The sequence below is a fragment of the Caloenas nicobarica genome, chromosome 16, assembly GCF_036013445.1.
Source record: "Caloenas nicobarica isolate bCalNic1 chromosome 16, bCalNic1.hap1, whole genome shotgun sequence".
Taxonomy (NCBI): domain Eukaryota; kingdom Metazoa; phylum Chordata; class Aves; order Columbiformes; family Columbidae; genus Caloenas; species Caloenas nicobarica.
The window spans coordinates 10,874,436-10,896,715 of NC_088260.1; the positions used below are offsets into that span (position 1 = coordinate 10,874,436).

The window sequence follows — 22,280 nt, forward strand, 5'->3', positions numbered from 1 at the left end:
TCTGCCTTCCAGGGATTTCACTGGTTGGTCTCTTCACAAAGGAAGTGTGGCAGAGGGTCTGGACCTTTGGTGGTTACTCCAGCAAACACTGGAGTTTGTAGGACTGTACGAGTTAAGCAAGGCAAAACATTTTTCACACGTCAGAAAAACTGCAAATCCAATAAATGCCCAAGTGTTTCAATCAATACTTTCACCTCAGCTATGAGGGCAGCACTCAGAAAACAAGCACTGCAAGGGATCATCTTTTTTCATTTAGAGTAAGGGAGGGAAAAGATGTGTTGCAGGAAAGCCACTGCCAGACCTGTGAAAGTAGATTATTGTCCTGTGCTTTTAAAGCTGACTGTGGTGAGAGAGGAATTCCCATCAGCATCCTTAATCTTCCTGTCAGTGGGCTGAAAGTCTTCCAGGGGAGGTGGCACGAGCTATCGGGTTTCTTTTGCCATGCTCTCTCTCTCTCATTTTTATGAATGATTAATTGCTTTATTTTTCTCTTTACTGCACTTTATTTCTGACAAATGTGTTAGTTATTCTGGTTGTTTGTGTACCTTTGTACTGAGCTGTGTCAGTTTACTGCAGCCTCCTGCTGCTGCAAGATGGGCAGCAAGAGGTGCAGGCAGCCTAAGAGAGTTTGATCAGAGTTTGAAGTTACTCAAATGAATAATTAAAGGATATACACATGTCTTGCTTTCGAAGCAGGCCAGAACTGCAAAGCCAGAGTAAGAAGACTCATATGTGACCTTTTTTTCCTCTTTGTTTCTCTAATGTCCAAAGCTGTCTGGTATGTGTTCCTAGGTTTTCCCTGGTGCTGGGTAGAAGAAATACAAGATGGGAAAGTATATTTGCAGAGGTTGGTAAGGGAGAAGACCACAGAAATTTCTGGTTAAACAGAAGGGAAAAGAAAGCTGTTATGAGTGTTAGCCAAGCAACATGTAGTAAAATAAAAGACCATCCTGAGTTTTCCCAAAGCTCAAGATCCCCATGGAGTCCCCAGCAAGTTTGTTTTTTCCCGAGGTTATCAATATTATGTCAGAGCAGAAAAAGCACTCAGCCACCAAGGTGACTCATGACATCCAAGTCAGGGGAAAAATCTCTTGATTGCTAAGGGTATAAAGCATGGCCTGGGTGACTCAGGACTGCCTAAGGACAGAGCCAACACCATCCTGTGCTCACCCTACTGCCTGTGTGTAAGGAACAGGGGATGCAAAAGGAAAAGAATAGAATAATAGTTTTGACTTGTCATATGGCACATATGAGTATCATGCTGAGACATCTATGAGTTAGAGACATAAATAGTTTGTGTACTACAGCTTTTAGTCACTTTGAGGTATGAAGTTTGGAAGCATGCTGTAATAGTCTCTCCAGAACAAAGCTGGTGGTGCTGGGAATGAGCAGAACTACTGTGGAGCTAGTGGAGTTGCATGGCCTATATTTTAGGCCAGCTTGATTTGCGAGGATTCCACACCGGCAATTTGGCTGTTTCACACGTGGTCCTGACCAGCCATATGACATACATGCTACTTTGCACCTAGGGCTCCTTCTTGACTTGCTGTGCTCTAGGCACACTCCAGATAACAGACAGGGTCCATCTTACTGGGACAATCCTCTGACACATCCCGCAAGGGCTCCCATCCTCACATACTCTTGCATCAGCTGCAGGGATTGCCATCGTGTGCCTTCAGCATCATTACAGATATACACAACTCTGAGTGGCTGCAGCACTGCTTCTCATTGCTTCAAGCTTTCTCAGCTGGAGAAGCTGCAAAGAAACAAAGAATGTCCCTGGGACACGGTGAGCACAACAGAGTCCAGAGCAGACCTGGGATGGGGCCATGCACGTCTGCTTGAGAGGTATTAGGCCTAAGCACTCCCACACAAACCTGGCCCTGGGCTTGCTGCTTCTGCAGTTCACAGGAGTAGCAATCTCGTGGCTCCATGGGTAGATGTAGAGCCACAGTGAGACTAGGGCTTTTTTTTTAATGAAGTAGGTGTTTTCAGCACTGGGTGTGAGTTACTCCCTCTTGAATCTTACAACATGACAATGTTTGACAAGTCTTTGTAGAACAAACACTCCTATTAAAAAAGAAAAACTAGCCTGTGCTTTTGTTCATATAAAGACACAAACTGAGTGAGATCTTCTGGCTTGTATTTCTTTATAGGAAACCATTAGGTGCTAAAATTACCTGCCATGCACTTCTGCAACCATTAAATGCTTAGACATGACTTTGTGTTTTGTTGTGGGGAAAAATATTTGTTCACTATCATCCTGCTCTGCTTCTTATGGATGTGCTGCAATTCGTAATGACTTGCATTAGGAATGATGGTCTTTGATCTAGCATTATTGGATTGTAATTGGCCACGTTGACATGAAGCAATCTTGGTTCTAATGCAGCCTCCTTCACTCACTGTTGTGGTCAATTATTTCATGATAATGGCAACTCTGCCAGGTATTTTTGTTTCATTGAGCAATTATGTTGTTATGGAAACTGGTATTCTAGAAATTATCTGATGAGAGGCCTGATTCACTTCTTGGGAACAAGAAGTTTGGAAGTAGAAAGTACAGGATAACGGGTTTTTTATTAACTATATATTTATTCATGTAACATTGAGTAATTACTAATCCTTAGGGGCTATGAACTATTTGGTGCAAATACCAGCACCTTTGCATCCATGCAGGATCTGGTCAGTTCTTGTCCCTCATTAGGGAGTATGTGACCAGTGGAGAGGCACAACTGAAGATGAGCTTGTTCCTGCCTGTGTTTAGGTGACTCCCCTGCCAACCTTGCTGGATTTGGAGAACATTTCTGTGTTCCATCTGCAGGGCTCATGAGCTCCAGAAACCCTGCTCTGGCTGATGCTGCATGTGGCTGTGGCAGGAAAAATGTGGCCTTTTGTCTTTGAGATCAAGATTTATGGGAGACTGGACACAAGACCCTCTTGCTCATCTTCAGTCTTCTGAGCATTTCAGAGAGGCTGTGCATGCAGCAGAGTTTCCTTCCCATATACTACCTTAAGATAAAGGAATGGGCAGCCTTAAGGGGGTTTTGGTTTGAGGTATTTTGTCCAAATGAAACCTACCCTTTCAACTGGTGCAAAGGGATCCCTTCATTTACTAATCCCAAGCACTGGAAAAAAATCACAGACCCTGAACTGTCACATCATTAGGAGCCAGACAATCCTGCGCGGATGGAGGCATCCTGGATATGTGCAGCACAAAAGCTTTCAGCAAAAGTTTTTGCAGCACCCATTACCTATGAGAGGAGCAGCCTGTCATCCCCAGAGCTGTTTCTTCAGCACTTTTCAAGAGCATGAACTGCGATAAACATGTAGGTGGAAAACCATAGAACAGAGGTAATTAAGTTGCTCCTGGTTAGCTGAAGCTCATTCTACACGGTTGAGAGACCCTGCATTAGCATGAGTTAGTCAGTGCTATTCCCCAGCAGCCTTCTCCTTTTTCATGCTTTCAAACTGCGGTTTCTTTACTTGTGTTTCTTTTAAACAGCTCAGTTACTAAAAAGAGCATTGTTACTTCACACATGTTTGTCTTAAGCCTGAAGTTAAATGCCGGATCTTTTGGTCATCCAGACGGGGAGGCCAGGGAGAGGGCAGGCAGGGTGAGATATCTATCCGTGTGTGTTCTGGTAACGGGATCATACTTGGAAACATTCTTGGGTTTCCCCTTGCTTGTATTAGTTCAAGCTGGAAAAGCCAGGCATTGCTTGTTGATATTTACTAAATACTAAATTACTTCGTAGTATTTACTAAATACTAGCTCATGAAAAAGTTTCCTCTGGGTTGAAACAGGTGTTCAGAAAGAAACCAACACCAAAAAAGGAATGAAAGAAGTAACAAAACTTGTTGGGGTTTAATTTGGGGGTTGTAATAAACCTTGCTATTAAAATACCCAGGTCTTAATCTCTCCAGAAAAATGAAAATCCTGGGTCTTCTCAATCTAGTTGCTAGTTTCTAAATCCCCTTCAGTTCATCAGAACCTTTCCGTTTCACATGGAGAGTTGCCAGACTGGTGTATCATCTCCCTGGGGCCTGCTGCCCACGTGCCAGGTAGCACATTCAAATTCAAAATAGCGGACTTTGTCTCAGAGTGCAGGTCAGCTGCAGCTGGCAGTACAAGAGTTCTCTTTGTTGTGGTTTTGTTGTTGTTGTTGTTGTTTTGTTGGGTTGTTTTAAAAATTATTTTTATTTTATTTTTAACAAATGTGGTTGCATATTGCTGTATGAGAACAATTCACAATGAAGTAGCACTTGTTATGAGTAATTACCATGTTAAGCTCGTATTTATATATAAGAGTTTTCAAGAGAAAAAGAATTGCCCAGTAATAGCTAAGGCATAGTGTTGAATTGTGGGTATTGGCTTCTGTTGCTTAATTACCTGCAGACTGCACTATTGTGCTGGAAAGGCAATTGCAGAACTTCCTGTGCTATAGTTCAGCTCTCTTTCATCTGGCAAATGTCCTTCTTCAGGATTAAAATGTAAATTATTTTCCATCATTTATACTGCTCAAAAAAACAATTCATCTTTTCTTCATATTTGGGGACTCGTATCACTAACAGAAGCATGACTTTGAAAGCTTTTTTTTGTCTGCTTCACTGCAGCAGAACTCCTCTGTACAGCACTATGCAAAGATCCCTGAATATTATGCATGCAATGAAAACCAGGCTTTTCCAAAAACTACATATTAATCTATTCCTGTACTGTCTGCTTTCCAAAGAGTCCAAAGCTCTTCACAGAAACTGTGATGAGGCATGTCCTGGGGTAACACTGTCCTATAATCAGTGTTCCCGTTTCACAGAGGGATGAAGAGATGCCGAGGCAGGAAGGAGCCAACAGTCCCCAATGCCAGGTCCTGCACAAATCTCACGGGGAAGTTTTGACATACAGTCGTAACCCTCAGTTCACAATTTCTATTCAAGAGCCAAGTCGCAAGAGGAAAACAAAGGAGATCCTGTTAGTATCTTCCTGTAATGAGAACACTTCTTTGGTTTTTGAGACAGACTCCCAAGGATCAGGGAAGGAGATGCTGTAACACAGCTGAAATCACAGATGTGTAACAGTGACGGTATTAAAATTGTTGAATAGAACATGAGGGAGAAGGTCACAGCTCCAAAGAGCCTGAGATCAAAACATAAGACACAAGGAAGACATGAAAGCCATTAATCTTTAATACCAGAAAGGAGAAGGGGAGAGAACGAATCCATATTACAATAACTTTACTGGTCAGTTTTTAAATTGTGAGATAAATTGTTCTTGTAATTTAAAAAAGTATTTCTTCCTACTGGGAGGACCAAATTCACACTAGCTGTAAATGTGTTAGGACAGAAAAATCAGTGTTTCATTGCTGCAAGGCACCCTCATAATATCATAATGCCTTTTGAAGCGGTAATTCAATGATTGATCAGGGAAGATCTAATTAACTAATGATGTTGTATGAAAAAAGCAGCCATGGAGAAAGTTGTGATACTCTGGGTATCGCATTAATCAGAATCTTTGCTCTCCTGCTTGGGTGTGGGTGTTCTATGGAAAAGCCGAACTTTCATTCAATCTATGACCTAAAAATAAACCCCAAGATTAAAAGTTTCCTTTGTCTTTCTCTCTTGCCTTTCCCGTATTATTGCTTTGCATACTTCTAGACATTTTAGGAAGTTCATAGACCACGTTTGTCACTAATATACTCAACATTCTGTTAACTGCTTAAATCTAATATTCACCCACACATGATTTATATGGGGGTGAAATTCAGCTATGAACACTACCTTAATAAAGTATCTTCTATTCTTGTTTCCCATTTTCAAATGTTGCTTTACAGCATTCCCTGCCTGCAGAGGCTAGGCAAGCTCTGTCTCATCAGAAATGACGTTTATGAACATTTAGTGCAGCCTTGGTCTGAGTTCACAGTCAACTTCTCCCATGGGGTATGTGAAAGCAGCATGACCTGCAACGTGACAAACGAGAGATGTGACAAACATGAAGCCAAATATTATTCATTGGGATTGATGAATACTTTGACGTGCTGTTATAAAAGGATATAGAGATCGTGTGCGTATTTTGCTTACTTGACGGCTTTTTACCATAGATGCAACGACTGTGATAAAACTCTGCAGCAATTCAGGCTCTCCAGAGCTCACTTTGGCTGATTGCCCTGTGTTACCTGCCATGCTTCGGACTGTGATTCTCCTCTCTCTTGGAGATCAGGTTGTTTTATAAAGCTTCCAGACCTCTGCCTGACAAGATCTTTTGAGCCACATGAAACCAGCATTGTTGGGCAGGAAGAGTCATCAAAAGTTGTCTTACATGAATTATTTCAGTGCTGTGGGCGAGCTTGCATTATCTCCCACATATTTGGGTATCTGGTTTCTTTCAGAAACACTTTACTATTAAAAGAATATCTTTGTTTAAATGAACATAATTTTTGCCTACTTCAGTCATCCTCTTTGATGTTAGTGTCAGATGTAGCCTTATGTGAAGAAGTTAATTAATTTTGATACTTCCCCTCACTGTTTTGACTCAAGGACATTGCATAGATAGATGAATAGTGCTTCCCCAAACTGATATTTAAATGAAGAATTTCAGCAAAGGCCAAAAGGGAGGGAAGCAACTGCCTTCGAAAGCATTATTGAATATCCCCCTGACAGAGGCTGGATGGCTTCCCGTGCCACACGGGCTGGCCCAGAGCTACTAGTCTTTGCTACTCCTTGGGTCACCTTTGTGCAAGCCAGTGTCAGTGACAGGCAGGATACATGCTGTGTCGGTTTTACTCCATTTTTTAACTCCAAAAGAGTAACCTATATACAAATAACTGAAATATTTATGGGTTTGCCCTTCAAGTGTTTTTGTTTGTTTTATTGTTTCAGAAGTTACTCTGTGGGAAAAAGAAGATGCTTCCACAGAAAATAATACGACTGCAGAGCTCATGAAATATTATCGTACTCTTCAGAGCACACCAACATCCCTCTCCGGTGCAGAAGCCTCCTTAGGAACTTGCTGAGGACATGAACGGTAAGAGCCAGGCTACTGTGATTTTTATTGCGTCTGCACACGTATCACCCTTGGTTGCTTCTCTTTTTCTCCTGATGACTTACTAGCTCAATAAGGTGTAGTATAACTAACCTGGAGTGCTATAGCCATCAGAAATTGGAAAATCATTCAGCACGGTTGGTAGTTACCCTAAGAGCTCACCCCTCCGATGGGGGGAAACACTTGTGGATGAAGTAGGTTATTTATGGGAATCATTTGCTCAGCTGCTATAGAATTAGGTCTTACAGCTGGAAAGGGAATCAGTAATAAAGGAATCTACATCTTTGGAAAAGTGCCTCGCTCTGAGCTTCAAATAATGCTTTGTTTAAAAAGCGGCAGTTTCTTTGCATTTATAGAAAATTAAACCAGGGGTTCCTCTGTGCTGGCATATGCTCTGGAAATGATCTCCCAGCCTTCTGTATCTAGTATTTTAGCATGCTTCTATTTAACTTCGTCTGGCTTTCTGCTACAATTAATTGTATCTGTTAGTCACTAGTCTGTTAAATTCTTCCTATTTCTCAGTTCTTTGGAGGATGAGAGTCATTTGAAATAGTTGGAGAATGCTGGCTAGGCAAGTGTTTACAAAACAGAAACATTATGTTCCTCTTTATTTACAATTATTGTAAATGGAAAACGCATATATTGTTTGTGTTTTTCTGAAATTACATATCACTCTTTCAGACACCTGAAGACCCATTATCACCTCCATAATTTCTATGTTGCTTTGTCTGTGAGAGAAAATGTCCTTTATTGGCCTATCTCAAAAATAGCAGCTCATCAATTGAGAACCGATTTAGAATTCTTTTAATTCAGCAGATCATTAGAATATATATGGCACTTCCAGGGAAAATCAAACTACGTGGAAACAATAAAGACTGGCAGTTATGTCTGATTAACAGTAATAGTCTGGCATCTAGGGAAAAAATTATGATCTATTTTTCTTCTGAAGCCTATCAACATTTAACAAAACTAGTTTTTGTATTTTTGGCCCATTATAAAAATTCCAATAGTTGGGTTTCTTTTTGGGGGGGTGGGTAAGGGTGAAAAGACAGACAGCTGCAAGGACTTGCAGCAGATTCTGCTTCTTTATTTTGACCTGATTTAACAAGCTTCCTCTGTTGAAATATCATAGTCTATGTTGGGAATTATGTCAGGAAGCACAATATGTGCAGTGTGGGTGAGTGAGCTTGCATAAACTGTCAATGAAGATCAATTATAGGAATTATTGAATTACACATTAGATAAGAAGCAGATGACTTCCTTTTGCATGCAACTGCCGCGTTAACTATTTTTGTCTCAATTAAAAAATAGCCATACAGGCAGTGAAAATCTGACACGAAGTGTCACAAGCTGTCCAGACTTATTGATTACTTTTTTCTTTACGACTGAAGTCGTGCAGTCTTGTGGTTTTGGCACGAAGCACAGTGCAGGTGAAGTGAGAGAGCATCAATCTACTAACAACGTAAAATTTATATGCAGTTTGGGCAGAAATGGCCCCTTACAAAGGACTTGATAGGGAGGAAAAGGAAAACGTTCTTTAGCAGTTGCCATTTAGTGATGAGTTGGTACTTCCAACCATGCAGCGGGAGTTGCATGTCCTCCCACACGGACCACAGCTGGGCAGTTGGCAGCAGGGTGGTGACACGGGCTCTATCATCTTTTGATGTTGGGGTACTGAAAGGCATCAGAGTGAAACCCAGGGGAACATATGTGCATAGAGAGGACAGAGGTGCAACAAACTAGGCAGCCTGTGTGCAAATACTCACTTTTATTCCAGCATCTAAAATGTAAACTCTTTGTTTCCTAGTATCTGTTCATGGTGGGTTGCGTTGATGCAGAACCCAGCCTCATCTGCTGCTTTTGCTGCTGTCTCCTGGAGGACTTTAAGTGGTAGCTGGTGTTCTGCTTTTGCAATATAACAATTAGTTAGCATAGATTTTTGGTTTGGTTTTGTCATTTTGAGATTGGCTATTAGGCTTTTTCTGATAATTGGTTGCTAGGAAAAGCTGACTACTTTCTGCTTCATGTTTAAAAGGTTTAAGAATTGTGATATTTACGATGCTCCAATAAATTTGCACCCCTCCCTTTGCTTCCAATAAAATAATTGCTATTAGCTGTTTTTATCCACCAGCGCAATTAGAATCACAGAATCATAGAATCAGTTAGGTTGGAAGAGACCCTCAAGATAATCGAATCCAACCATAACCTAACTCTGCCACTAAACCATGTCCCTAGGAACCTAATCTATACATCTTTTAAACACCTCCGGGGATGGTGACTCAACCACTGCCCTGGGCAGCCTGTTCCAATGCTTCACAATTCATAAATGCTGCATCGGATGCATTTCAAAATTCAGAGAATCCATGCACAAGACTCATTGCTCTGATGAAAACTGGATAGCTGAGTGAAGGGAAGAGCAGAAAGTAAAAATAATTCTACCTTAGTCCCTAAGTAAGTCATTCAATTATAGATGAGTTTGAAACAGTAGCATAAACCCGCCTTTTATTAAAAAGTGATTTTTAAACTTTAAGTCCATCTGTGGTACTTTAAAAACACAGGTAAAAAGAATAGTAGCTTTAACCCTTTTTTTTTTTTGCAGGAAATGTTTGTTCCACAGAAACTTTTGCATGGAGTTTCCATTCCTCCTTCAAGACTTGTATTCTAGTATCTAGTCTTTGACTAAAAATGGCTAAATGCAATTCCTTGGCAGACCATGAACATCAATTGCGTCATTGCAGCAACTTCCCACCATGCTTTTTGTTTGTTTGAGGAAGAATATACTGCGTTTGTAGCCTTTTTCTTCTGGGTAGCAAAGGAAGTTTAAAAGTGTAACAAAACAATGTGAGCCAGGCCAATAGCACATCAGGAATGGTGAAGAGCGCTCCAAAAAGACCCATTTGACCATGCAGGGAGCTCCAGAGCAGCCAGAAATTGTCATTCAATCCCTATATGAACATTGAGTTACTTCACTGTTTGTCAGTGGTCTCTCTTAATTACTTATTCATCGCAATTCTTAACATTGAAAAGCTGTTTAAAAATCAGAATCCCACAATAGTCACTGTATAATATTCCTTGGCCTCCAAGCAAACAGTATAGAACTAATTCGAGAAGAATTAAATAAAGTAACATGTAGGCTGTCATTGCTGAGTTCTTCAAGACGGGAATGAACACACCCACTCGGAGCAGGAACATCTTAAATCTGTAAAGTACCAAAATCGTGATTCCAAATTTAAAAAGAGACAGGCAATCATATCTAAATTTCTTTTAGTCTTACCTGGAAGAGTCTTTCTACATTAAAGCTGTCATTGCCTCATCTGATGCTTTTATTTATACTCTGAACAAAGTGCTACTGTTGTTCTTTTCTACCCTGTTCATTCTTGCCACCAGGCCTATAAGGCTGCGGTGTACAGATTATTTTTTTACTGGAATTTTTGGAATAAATATTCAAAAGCAAAAAGATAGAATTTCTTTCAAGTTCAGTTATATGAAGAAGCCAAATTTACCTCTGTAGATTAATTCACCAGAGTTAGTACAAAGTTGTGGTGTGTTTCTTTTTAGTTTGTTTTGTTTTTAAAGAGCTTACATAATTGAAACATATTTAATATATTTTCTTTAATCTATTTTAATATTGAATTTTGATCCTTCAGTCTGACAGTATTTGTTTTACTAAAGCATAGGTAAGAGCCAGTGGTTTTATTTTGCTTTTAGAGAACAGATCTTGGAACTCTGTAGTGTGTTGTAGCTACATCTCTCAGTCAACACTGGGCACAGGAAAGCACCTTCTATTTCCTAATGACTTGTAGAGCAGAGACGGCTGGAGCAATTGCCTCAGTGTGGGGGTGTGATATGAGAAGGCTCTTCCCAACTGAATTGTAGTTTGCAACTGGCACTGAACTGATCTATTAAAAAACAAAGAAACAAACCTTAACAAACACCCCTGTTTCAAAGAGTGATTCTTCCCTCTCCAGATGGCTGGCTGCCACTTTGTTACGTCAACATCAATCAAACATTTATTCTAGAAAACTCCAAACGGTTACCAGACCTGTTCTCCCCTGAATCACAATGGTATAGCGATATATGAGTATCTTTCAATGCCATCTAGCTAACTCCTAAATTAGTTCACACCCGTACAACTCTTTGGAAGTCAGCCAAAGAGATTTATGGGTATGCATGGCTCTGCTGCTCATCAATATTGGACAGGGACAGGTCTGTCTGGCACATCGCTGCTTCTGGCTGATCTCAGGGACAGATCAACCAAGAGCCTACTACTTATATTAAGACAGAATGAATATTTTTAGGCACTTTCCCTTGATGACAGTCAAATTTCCAGTTTCTGAATATAGTGCATGGACTGGATTGAGTCAGAAATTCTTCCACCACAAATCAGGATACACAACGTTCCGCAGCCCACAGGAGGGTGGGGAATGCCAGGTTTCTACAGGGAATTCCAACACATGGCAGTGAAGGCAGATGACCAGACCACAAGCAAGCAAATTATTGGTGTAGTAAACTAAAGGGTGTGTTTCCTGTGGATTTGTTGGCTTAAGGCAAGTAAAAGGTCCTCCTGTGAACTCCTAAAATTCCTTTGTCCTAGGACCAATGTAAGATTAAATTATAGTAAGTTTTAATTGTGGTCTCAAATGAATTCAGTATCTTCACTATAATGGGATCTCAGTTCTTACCTTCTTTTGGGATGTAGCAAAACTATAATTTGATATGGCCATCTTTTATGTGATCATAGTATCTAAATTTCAGATAATAGAGTATTTTGTTATATGCAATTTCTAGATGATAAAATGCACCTGTCCCATTCTAGGTTTTATCTTCTTAAAGAGAGTTCAGCATTGCCCTCCTACATGTTAGTGAAAACATGCAGATAGTTCCTTAGCTACATTTAAAACAAAGCATTTTTTGTAGTTGCTCAAATACTTCGTCAGTTTTGCTTTAATTAAGCCCCTGTCACTTGTTGCTCTGCAACATGTAATTCCCAGTAAGTCATGACAAATTTAGTTTTCAGCAGCTCCAGGAGATGTTAATGTGAACACATAAATATTCATGTGTCTTGACAGATTGTGACGTTTAATAAATCATTTTCTATAAAACAATTTTTGTGGAATAAGGGGTGTTCCTGTGATAGCACAAAGGAAGCCTGGAGCTACATAAAAGATCATTTGTTCTTCACTGCATCTCAAAATTAATAAATTATTTCTCCAGTAAGTACTGAGGTATTTGTTTTAGGATATAGGAAAAGACAATTAGGATTCTAAAAGCGCTTCACTTTCATGTGGTTAAATGCTCGGTTTGCAGTTACCATTTAATTTTAGTCGCACCAGAATTCAACATGATTCAGTTTTGGCTTAAAGAGAAATCGAACATCTGGCTGTATGTTAGGAGAGTTTGGTAAGAAAACATGGGTAGTGACTGAACAGTGGGTGCTGGAATGAGGAATCCTCAGAACTGGGATTAGGTCTGAAGAACATCACTTGTCTGTTTGCATTTTTATAAATAAATAAAAGGCTGGGTGATGGCTATGTATCTAATAGGAAGGCTACCACGTGTATTTAAACCACTATTTTAATGGATTTTACTTCTGTAAATATAAAGGAAAGCAATAATTAAAAAAAACCCCACCAAAACCCAAAAAACCCAACAGTGAGCAACGGCACTTCTATAACATATTATTAGTATATTGTTAATACAAACAGAAAAGGCCTTTAATAGTTCAATCAAAATAATCTTGAAGAATTTTATCAAATGTAGCTCTGTACATAACTTCGAGTGGAAGAAACACCTAACAGCCATTTAGGGCTTTTAAAGTTTCATTTCCTTTCCGCCTGTCCTAGGAGAACGATTGCAGAGTGGTCTTCTTCCAAAAATTCTAAGGAGGAAATTAAAAACACTGCAGAAGAAAAGAGAATATAATCGTTTTCCTGGTGATTATTTCTTTTTGCTTTCAGATCCTTCTCTGAAAAGGAATTTCCTTACTCCTTCCATAACTTATTATTGAAAAAGTATTGTGCAAATATTTCTATCCCCTGTAGTGTGCAGGGCTAAGATGCCTCTAAGTCAGATATTTTGTGACAGTTTGGGAAAAGAAAGTGAAAAAAATGTGCCTAGGACCTAAGGATTTTTTAGGTCCTATTAAATAATGGCGAGAGCTACTGTTAGCGAGGGTTTATGACAGTATTCAAGACAGCCAAGTTTAATCCTAGGATACAAAAGTGATAACCTTGCTATGATCAAGGTAAGGGCTAGGACAAAAATGGAAGAGCTTGGTTTATTACAAGATCTTTTAAATACTGGTGGGCTAGAGAAAGGGCTAGAGCCGATAAGAGAGAATTCATTTTTTGTTTTCATACGCATATAGATTAACTATGGTAAAGGACGGCCATAGCACTCAACAAAAGAATCACTGAAGAACACGATTTATTTCTGGGGTCCACATACCCTGGAAGCCTCAGTTGCAAACAGCTACCAGTCTGCGTGAATAGATTGGCATTAAAATTTGGAAACAACAGAGCTGAAGAGATTTCGAAGGTAGGATGAAAAAAATGGGAATTTTTTGGTCATGCTTAACTCTTAGAGTTGTGATAGCACAAGTCTTTTTTATTACCGTCTAGCCATGTGTGTATCTTAGGAAGTCAGCACCTTGGGAGCAGACACGAGTGTCTTGTTGCTCCGCAGATGATGGTATTTAAGGCGATGCTGCTGTAAATACAGAAGTTCACAGCCAGATGGTGTTAGGGGGGATTTGGCACCTCTCTGCCCATAAAAATATGATGATGTTAGTTTGGATGAGACTGAGTGCTGGGTTCTTGGCAAAAGCGGCATACCTGTGTACCTGATCTTTTACACTTACCTGGTGCCTTTGACCCCGAGCAAGCCTGAGGAGTGTTAGTGACAAGCAATCTTTGGAACACGGTCACTTTCATGCCCTATTCAACAGCACGAGGGAGGAGAATTTTCACCAAGGAAATAAAGGGAAACCCCTGCTCTTATAATAAAAATATGCCAAACAGATGGTAACCAATACAGTGCATGGTGAGATGTCAAAACAAGTTGAGCACCATATTGGGACCTGTTTAGGGAAAATCAGAGAGCTATTTATTCTGTTACACTTTTGAATGACCTATTAATAGTAGGGAATAAGCCCCTGTTTTGTACAATTGCAGGTCTGCTGCTGATCCTTCAAGTTTAGTGAGGTTATCCACAGGAGCAGCTGCCAAGATCAAGAAGTGATATATAATTTGACAGTTATAAAGACAAAGAAGCAGTGTACTATGATTGCCCTTGATAAAAATATCAAAAGTACGAAGGAATCATCATTTTCACTCTGAAGACTTCAGATCACCAATTTAAGGAAAAACAAAACGTGTTCTTCTGGAAAGGTTTGGTTTTTTTTAAATCTGAGACATCAAAAATGGGTACTGAGGTTTTATTGCTAAAACTGCACAGCTTTTCTCTCTCCCCCCTGCCCCCTCCATCTGTCACTTCAGCTCCTTTTCTTAATGTTTGATAACAGCTCTGCTGCAGCTGTATTTTTATGCTACTATTTCATTTTACTAGTAGATATTGTTGTTTATGTGAGCCTTTTACACAGTGCCAAAGCAGCAAAACCAGTAAGTGATCTCCCACCACACGGCTGCTTCTAGCAAAATTTGCGCTTAAGGGCCTTCTTGAAGGGAACTAATCTAACCTGAGCCCTCCTCTAAATTTTGAGGAAAACAGAAATCTGTCCCAAAGATTTGTTACGTTTTAACAAACTTTTAACAGCCAGCTTCCTTGCCTGCAAGCACTCACCAGTACACAAACAAGGAAATCTTTATTTGAGAAAATGAAGTTATAAACATGAAAATTGTAGCAATTAAACTCATAGTGTAGTTGAACCCACTGGGCAGTTGAGAGGCCAGTTAGATCACTGGAACAGATCTTTTTGTCAAGGAGGGCTGTGCAACACACCTGGTGAGTCAAATAAATTCAGGGTGTTGCGTGTGAGACCCGGAAGTGTTTGTAGAAGGGAAAGGGTGGCCAAATGTAGATGGGATGAAACCTTTAATGACCCACCTCCTCATCCACTTTGGATCAGCTGTTCTGTGCCATCCTGCAGAGATGGAATCAGCCACACCTTGGTATTTGAATACAATATGGAAATGAGCTGTCAGACAGATGACCCAGCTCTTTTGCTTCCCTCTCTTTCTAAATCCAAACTAATGTACAGATATAGTAATTTCTCAAGTGGCATGAGAAACAGTGTGGATATTTTACTGAATTTTGGCAGTTAAAAGAGAGGAGGCTAATGGCACTTGTGCAGAAGAAGAGGAAAGGCAGAAGAGCCTAAAGTTCTCCTCTTAGTTTGGATGGCAGACAACGGGACTTGTCCAAAATCCAGGACAAAGCACTCTTAGACATCAAGTGGTTCAAAATAACAAGGCAGGATGTGGTATTTTACTAAAATGCATTAGCATGAAAATTGACTGGTTTTTGAAACGAAGCTCTTTATTGTGCGTTTTCTTAAGAGCTGGTCTCTCCTGTGCAATGCAGCGGTGGATGAAACATAGACAATGACAGTGTCCTGAATGGAATCCAAAAAGCAAATTGGCAGTGCAGGTGGTGGACAATGAATTAGATTTTAAAAACTCTTTCAGGTTTAATAACTTGAAACGAACCCAGATATCTAAGTTGGAGACAAGAAATACACTAAAAAGATGTGTTCTGGGGTGGACTGGAAGGAGGTAGAAGGAAGCACCAAATCTGTAAAGTGATTTGTGTAAAGTCATAATATAACCAGCTCATCAGTGCAGTAGTTTATCAGCTAGATGCCAAGCCAGCATTAGCATAGTTAAAATAATTGCTGGATAGCAAGACATGTTGTTTTATGTCACTACACAGCACCATGATTATTTTCAAGGAATCCCATCACCTACACTTCTGTTACCAGCTTAAAACCTGCCAAACCACTGTGTGACAAAGAACTGCGCTTTGAAATAGCGTCCTGTGTTTTGCGTGACCGTGATGTTTGCAGATAGCACCAGCGCTTCACGCCGCTGTTCTCCGCTGCCGTCAGCGTGCGGATCCGTGGTTGAACAAGGTCGCGCCGCATTCCACCGAGCAGGGTGATGGATGGCGGGAGGCGCTTTGGCAGGGATGCCGAGCTGGAACCTTTCCACCAACGCTTCACTTGAAAACTAATTACCCTATATATGTATAAATGGCCATGCACATCACAAAAGAAATAAATAATTGGGACATAAAGGTCAAATAAGCATTTTACAGAAGAAAATTTAAAGCTTCTGAAAACATTCTCATTTCCCCTCTGGCTGTCCTACCTGGCACTTAAGTGCTGCCAACTATGACGTTTGCTCTACAGTTGAACCAGTTCCAGTCAGAACTATTAAGAATGAGTCATTTTTGCCTCTCACGATTTGGCAAAAGGTATAAAAAAAAAGGAAAAAAAAAAAAGGAAAGTAAAATACAGGCCAAGTGCTGTGTACGCTTTACGGCAACGGAACCGTGAGAGCGCAGCAGCAGCTGAGCGACAGCCACGACCTGGCACGGCTGCTGCCCGGCCCTTCCCTTCACCGCCCCCGCTTTCTCCCGAGGGCAGCAGCGGGACGGGGGCGCCCTGCGGCACCGGCCGCTCAGCGGCGGGCGGGCCGGCCGGGCCCCCAACCTGGCGGTTAAAACCGTTAACGGCCACCGCGCGCCGGCCCCGCGCGCGCACTGACGCGCAGTGACGTCCCCAGGGCCCTCAGCCGCCCCCCCACGGAGCCCGCGGCTCGTCACGGCCGCGTTTCCCCCAGGCCGGCCCCGGGATTGGCTGAGGCGGGGGCGCTTGGGCGCGCGTCATCGGAAGTGCTGGCGGCCGGATCCGCCCCCGGCTGCGTTCAAACCTGGATGGCGGCAAAGCGGGGCGGCAGGTGCGGAGGGCGGCAGGGCCGCAGGCGGCAGGGCCGGGGTGCGGGGTGGCGGGCGGGCGGGGCTCCCGGCGCGGAGGAGAGGCCGGGGCCGCGGGGGCGGGAGCGCGGGCGGCGGCTCCGCCAACGCCGCCGTGTGCGGGGCCCCGCGCCCGCAGGGTTTGCTGTCCGCCTGCAGCCTGTCCCCAAAACACGTTAATTGCTGTGGCGTCCGGACGCGGTCAAACGTGGTAGCTTAATAAATTTTGTCTCTAAGTAAATACAAACGTTGCTCAAATTATACCCCATCCCCATCCTTTTACTTAAAGTCACCCTGTACTTGAAAGTCCTGATGTCCCAATTCTCTTTTTCAGGTGATCTTTTATATCAAATAATCAGTAAAGATGTTGAAGTTTAAATGCGGCACCCGAAATGCGGTAGAGGCCGGACCGATGGAGCCCATCACCAGCCGCGTTTCTCGGCTAAACCTGCTCTTCCAGGTAAAGAGCATCTGGCCTGGAATTAGCTGTCTCTGTTCTGTCAGTGTCCATACCCAGCGGATCAAAATACACTTTTGCTTCTTTGTGTGAATGCTCAAAGCGTGCCTGTGGGGTCTATTGGAGGAAGGGGTAAAAGAAGGCGATAACTTATTGGAGTTCAAAGCATCTACCTGGTTTGCAGACAGTTCAGTGGATAGTGACTGTTCTTATGTGCATCTGTTAATGTTTTAGCCGGAGCGGATTTTCACACATAGAGGTGGAATATTGCATTCTGTGTCCTGCAATTTGCAGTTTTTTCATGGTGATGTAGCTGAGGGTTTGTCATGAGATGGGTTTACTTAAACAGCTGCTATTTGATCATCTGAGGTTCAGCAGCTTTTCCTTCTAGAGCTAATATTGATACTGATTGTTTAAACTATTCATACCATGAAAAAAGCCACATGGTACCACATAAAGAAAACAACCAGTCAGATCAGAGTCATTGGTAGGATCTAGATAGCTTCAAGAAAACTGTGATCCGAACTTTAACAATCTTTAAAAGATTGCTTTTTCTAAAAGTAAAATACCTATACCAGCTATTACAGATAGATGCAGTCAGCTGATATATTTACCTCACACTTCTGTATCGTTTGTCTAATTTCTGAAGTAGTGATTTTTAAATGAATAATATATAATCAGCTCTATACATATGTTATTGGTTTGAGGCTTTTCATGGTTGTCTGAGACTCCATCTGCTGTTTCTTCTCTTTTTTTCCAGGGGAAGCCACTCTTTGTGACTCAACAGCAGATGTCTCCTCTCTCCCGGGAAGGCATCCTGGATTCTTTATTCGTTCTTTTTGAAGAATGCAGAAACCCCGCTTTAATGAAAATTAAACATGTTGGCAACTTTGTCAAGAAGTGTAAGTTTGTTTAAACTAGTTTTCAGGTGTCATTTTAAAAGGCAGTGCTTAAGAATGCGAATATTTAAATAATGCTTTGATTCATTAATGATTGTAACCCAGGGGTCTGGGCACCTGACATTTTGTGGGCAGACTCAACATTGCAAAGGGGATCTTGGCAAATTTAGTAAAGCTTCGTTCAGGTCAAAAAGGTCAAATGCAAGTGGCTTATGAAGTGCCGTGACTTGAATGTGCATCCTTCTTAGTCTGTACTGTATTTATAGTTGAGGAGGCACTTCCTTTAAAGTGGATGATTACTGCACACAGCAAAGCTCCAGGTATGTGCAATAGAAGGATGTCAGAAGTTGAGAGCAGGACAGTGACTAGAGGTATGAGAGAAAAAATTCTAGAAAGTAATTTGGTAAGCCTTGGCTCTCTCAGCTTGAAATAATCTTTTGGATTCCGTGTGTTACCCCAATTTTGCGTATGTAACTTGTAAATAGTAATTCTGTGCTTCAGAAATGTAATTTCTGATGGAGTAAATATTTTACTGATAACGTGCTCAGATATGTTTTAGAGAAAAGAAAAAAAAGGTTCACCAGTTTTTCTAATAAGATACGCTAGAAAGGCATTTGGTTAAATGTAACGTATCATGCCCTCTGTAATAGTTCTATCCAACAGTTTCTAGGTATTATTAGCAGCGAGTAATTTTCTGCTAGTCTGAAGAATTTTTAGAACAATCTACAGTGAACAATTGATTATCACAGTGCATTCTGGTTGAAACTAGTCAGTGGAAAACTTGAACTGAATATCTGTAATAAATGTCTACGGTTATTTGTTAGGCAATGGACTAGTGCCTCCCACAGGCAGAGGAGCAAACCCTGCCACTTGACTCGGAGAACTTGGCTGGGTAAAGCCCTCACATTTAGAGAATACACTTCATATTCGTAAAGGACGGTTGGAAAGAAATGAGAAACAAAAGAGACTATCAGCCTATGATGTTATGAATGGGGCAGAATTATGGTTGCTATGGGAACTGTCTTACCATTTCCTGATTCTTTTGTATGTACCATATTTCAGTCTGAACTATGCATTAATACAGCCTTTTTCTAGTTTTTATGCTTTTTGTTTGTTTGTTTTTTGTTTTTGTAAGAAGCATATTCTGGAATGATTTAACATTTCTTGAGAGTCTAGAACTAAATGTGTGTGGTTCCCCGCCCCCCCTCCATTTTTGATGTTATGTTTGTTACGAAATGCCATTTGGCTCATGTAAAAATAAGTACTTTATTTTTATAGATGCAGAGACTATAGCTGAATTAAGGGAACTGCAACCCAGTGTGAAGGATTTTGAAGTTAAGAGTGTGGTTGGCTGCGGTCACTTTGCAGATGTAAAAGTAGTCAGAGAGAAAGCGACTGGTGATGTGTACGCTATGAAGGTGATGAGCAAGGAGTCCTTGTTGGCGCAGGAGCACGTATGTATAGTTTTCTGTTATGACAGTAGAACAATAAATTACAATTTTTTGAAAGTTTCCTTTTTGTCACTGCTATTAGAAGGAAGTTTAAAGTGTATCTTGAAAAGAATCATCCTGCATTTCAGTGGAGTAATACATTTTCTGCTGTCTTTAGTCTATGAATCTATTGGGTGAGGTGCCATCCAAAACAAAAAATGGCCCTTGTCTTGAAGAGCTTACCATCTAATTGTAAGATGAGGAAAAGCAGATGGAGAAAATACTGGATCAGTATTGATCAGTTTGTTGATACCTTGAAATTTCGAGCAATCTATTCATTATGGGTTTTTTTTATTTTAGAGTGGCATAGAATGCCAAGAGTGGGTGTGAAGGCAAACTGTGGTGACTGGATTTTTATGGAGAGCCTCTCACTAGCTTGAGAAATATGTTACTTGAAAGCTTAAAAAAGAGATAATGGAGGTTGTTATAATAGTTTGGTGAGAAACAGAACTTAATCTTTCACTGATGTGAGATGACAAGTAAGACAGAGATACCCCATTGAAGACCTCGTGAATTTATACAGCAATATCTACAGCAGTTGTTCCCAATATATGGTGCAGTTAAGTTGCTCCTGAGATCCCTTAGCGTGGTTTGTGGCCATCAGAAATGAAAATAAACTAAAATTACTCTTGCTATGGCATAGGTTGACAAGAAAGCAAAGTATGTTACTACCCTCAATATGACACTTACTCAGCCTTGTTGAGTGTGGGCCAGTGAAAGCAGCGAATGGTGATCTAAATGAACTTGCAGTATCTTTGTAATAAAATTAATTTATTATCGTCTGGCTGCACATCTGAATAATTAAATAGTTGCTAGAGGACGATTTCAAGACAGCCTTGTATTTTAATACCTTACAATGAATTTATTACCGAATTAGCTGTAAGATGCTACCCCATAATTGCTCTTGCTTCTTTTCTGCTCATCTGATTCTTTTGAGATTAGTTTTATTTTATTAGGGCCAGTCCCGATGAGGTCAACCAGGATTGCACTGCAGACTGGTAGATGCTTCACCAGTTTGAAAGGGAAGCTGGCCTTTGCTGCAGGGACTGTTCAGTTGAAAGCAAACTAGACAACAGAATGTGGGAGGGGAAGGAAAAACACAAAGGAGTAAAATTATTTTTTTAAAGGTGCACATTATAAGGAAACAGCATTTAATATTTTCTGTGTAATTTCTTTGTGGTGTGTGCCGCACGGACTGAAATCTTTGTAAAACTAGGGGATTCTAATGTATTCTGACTCATTTTCATAATGATATAACTGAACACTTCCTTTTTTTGTAGGTGTCATTTTTTGAGGAAGAACGCAGTATATTATCTCAGAGCACCAGTCCATGGATTCCACAGTTACAATATGCATTTCAAGACAAGAAAAATCTCTACTTGGTAATGCCCCTTCTTTGTTTCTTTTCTCCTCTGTTGCCACTTTTATTTTGAAGAACAATGTGATGGTTGAAATGTGCTCATCTTCTGTAAATTTTCCTGCGTTACATGCCACTGTTTGACATGTGTCCAGTGTAATATAGAGGAGTTGAATGGAATATCTTTTGTATATATGAACTATATGTTCCTTTAACATTTTATGTAGGTAATGGAGTATCAGCCCGGAGGGGACTTACTGTCGCTCTTAAACCGATATGAGGACCAACTAGATGAGAGTATGGTGCGCTTTTATCTTGCAGAGTTGGTTTTAGCCATTCACAGTGTCCATCAGATGGGTTACGTACACAGGTAGGTAAAGATTGCTTTGCATTGCAGATAATATTTGATCAGTATTGCCCCAGAAAAAGTGTTCTGGAATGATGCGTTCTTGTTTTTTTTATACTCTCTGCTCTTTCAGGACGGTATTTCATATGCTGTATCGGAAGAGAAAATTAGAATATTAATCAGACTCCAACTATAATTGTAGCTAAAGGCATTAGCTTTGATGTAAAGTTCAAACTAATATCAAGAAAGGATTGTTACATATATTTTATGGAGGCTTAGTAAAAATAAGCCTTAATGTTTTGCTATAAAAAATTAAAACCTTTTTCAGAGATTATTGCTTTTAGTGCCAAATAGTACAGGAAACTAGTGTGATTGTTAAAACTTCTTGTGTGCTGAATGGTGACCAGGGCAGTATAGGATGTTGGAGTAGTTAAATATCACAGAGTTTTCTAAAGATCAGATCAAGGCTTTAAGGCTGTTAGTGTGTGTATTTTAAAATAATTGGTGCTTAATAAATTTATTCTATTCTGAGGCTTTGGAAATGTTAGGAAGTATTTTACGTTCCAAGCAGCTGCAGTGGCTGCACTTAGAGCATAGGCTGTGGCTTTCTAATGCAGGGTAGCTGTCTGGATTTGAAAGATGTACAGATGTGAGGAAATTTGGGAAGAAAGCTACATAATACTTCACTCTAACTCGGTTACAATGTATTCAAGGTGCAAAACCACCTTCTCTTCCCATCTTCTGTTGATAATTATTAACTTTCCATGA

At 40.6% G+C, this 22,280-nt stretch overlaps 1 protein-coding gene across 2 annotated transcripts in view; it reads left to right on the forward strand.

The window, feature by feature from the left end:
• The first annotated feature begins 17,327 nt into the window (after positions 1 to 17,327).
• Positions 17,328 to 22,280, forward strand: part of CIT (citron rho-interacting serine/threonine kinase) — a 68,789-nt gene continuing 63,836 nt past the window's right edge. For both annotated transcript variants that reach the window (XM_065646219.1, XM_065646220.1), the window contains exons 1-5: positions 17,328 to 17,423; positions 18,181 to 18,322; positions 19,598 to 19,773; positions 21,090 to 21,191; positions 21,394 to 21,536. In XM_065646219.1, coding sequence (XP_065502291.1) covers positions 17,328 to 17,423; positions 18,181 to 18,322; positions 19,598 to 19,773; positions 21,090 to 21,191; positions 21,394 to 21,536 — 659 coding nt within the window. The remainder of the gene's footprint in view (positions 17,424 to 18,180; positions 18,323 to 19,597; positions 19,774 to 21,089; positions 21,192 to 21,393; positions 21,537 to 22,280) is intronic.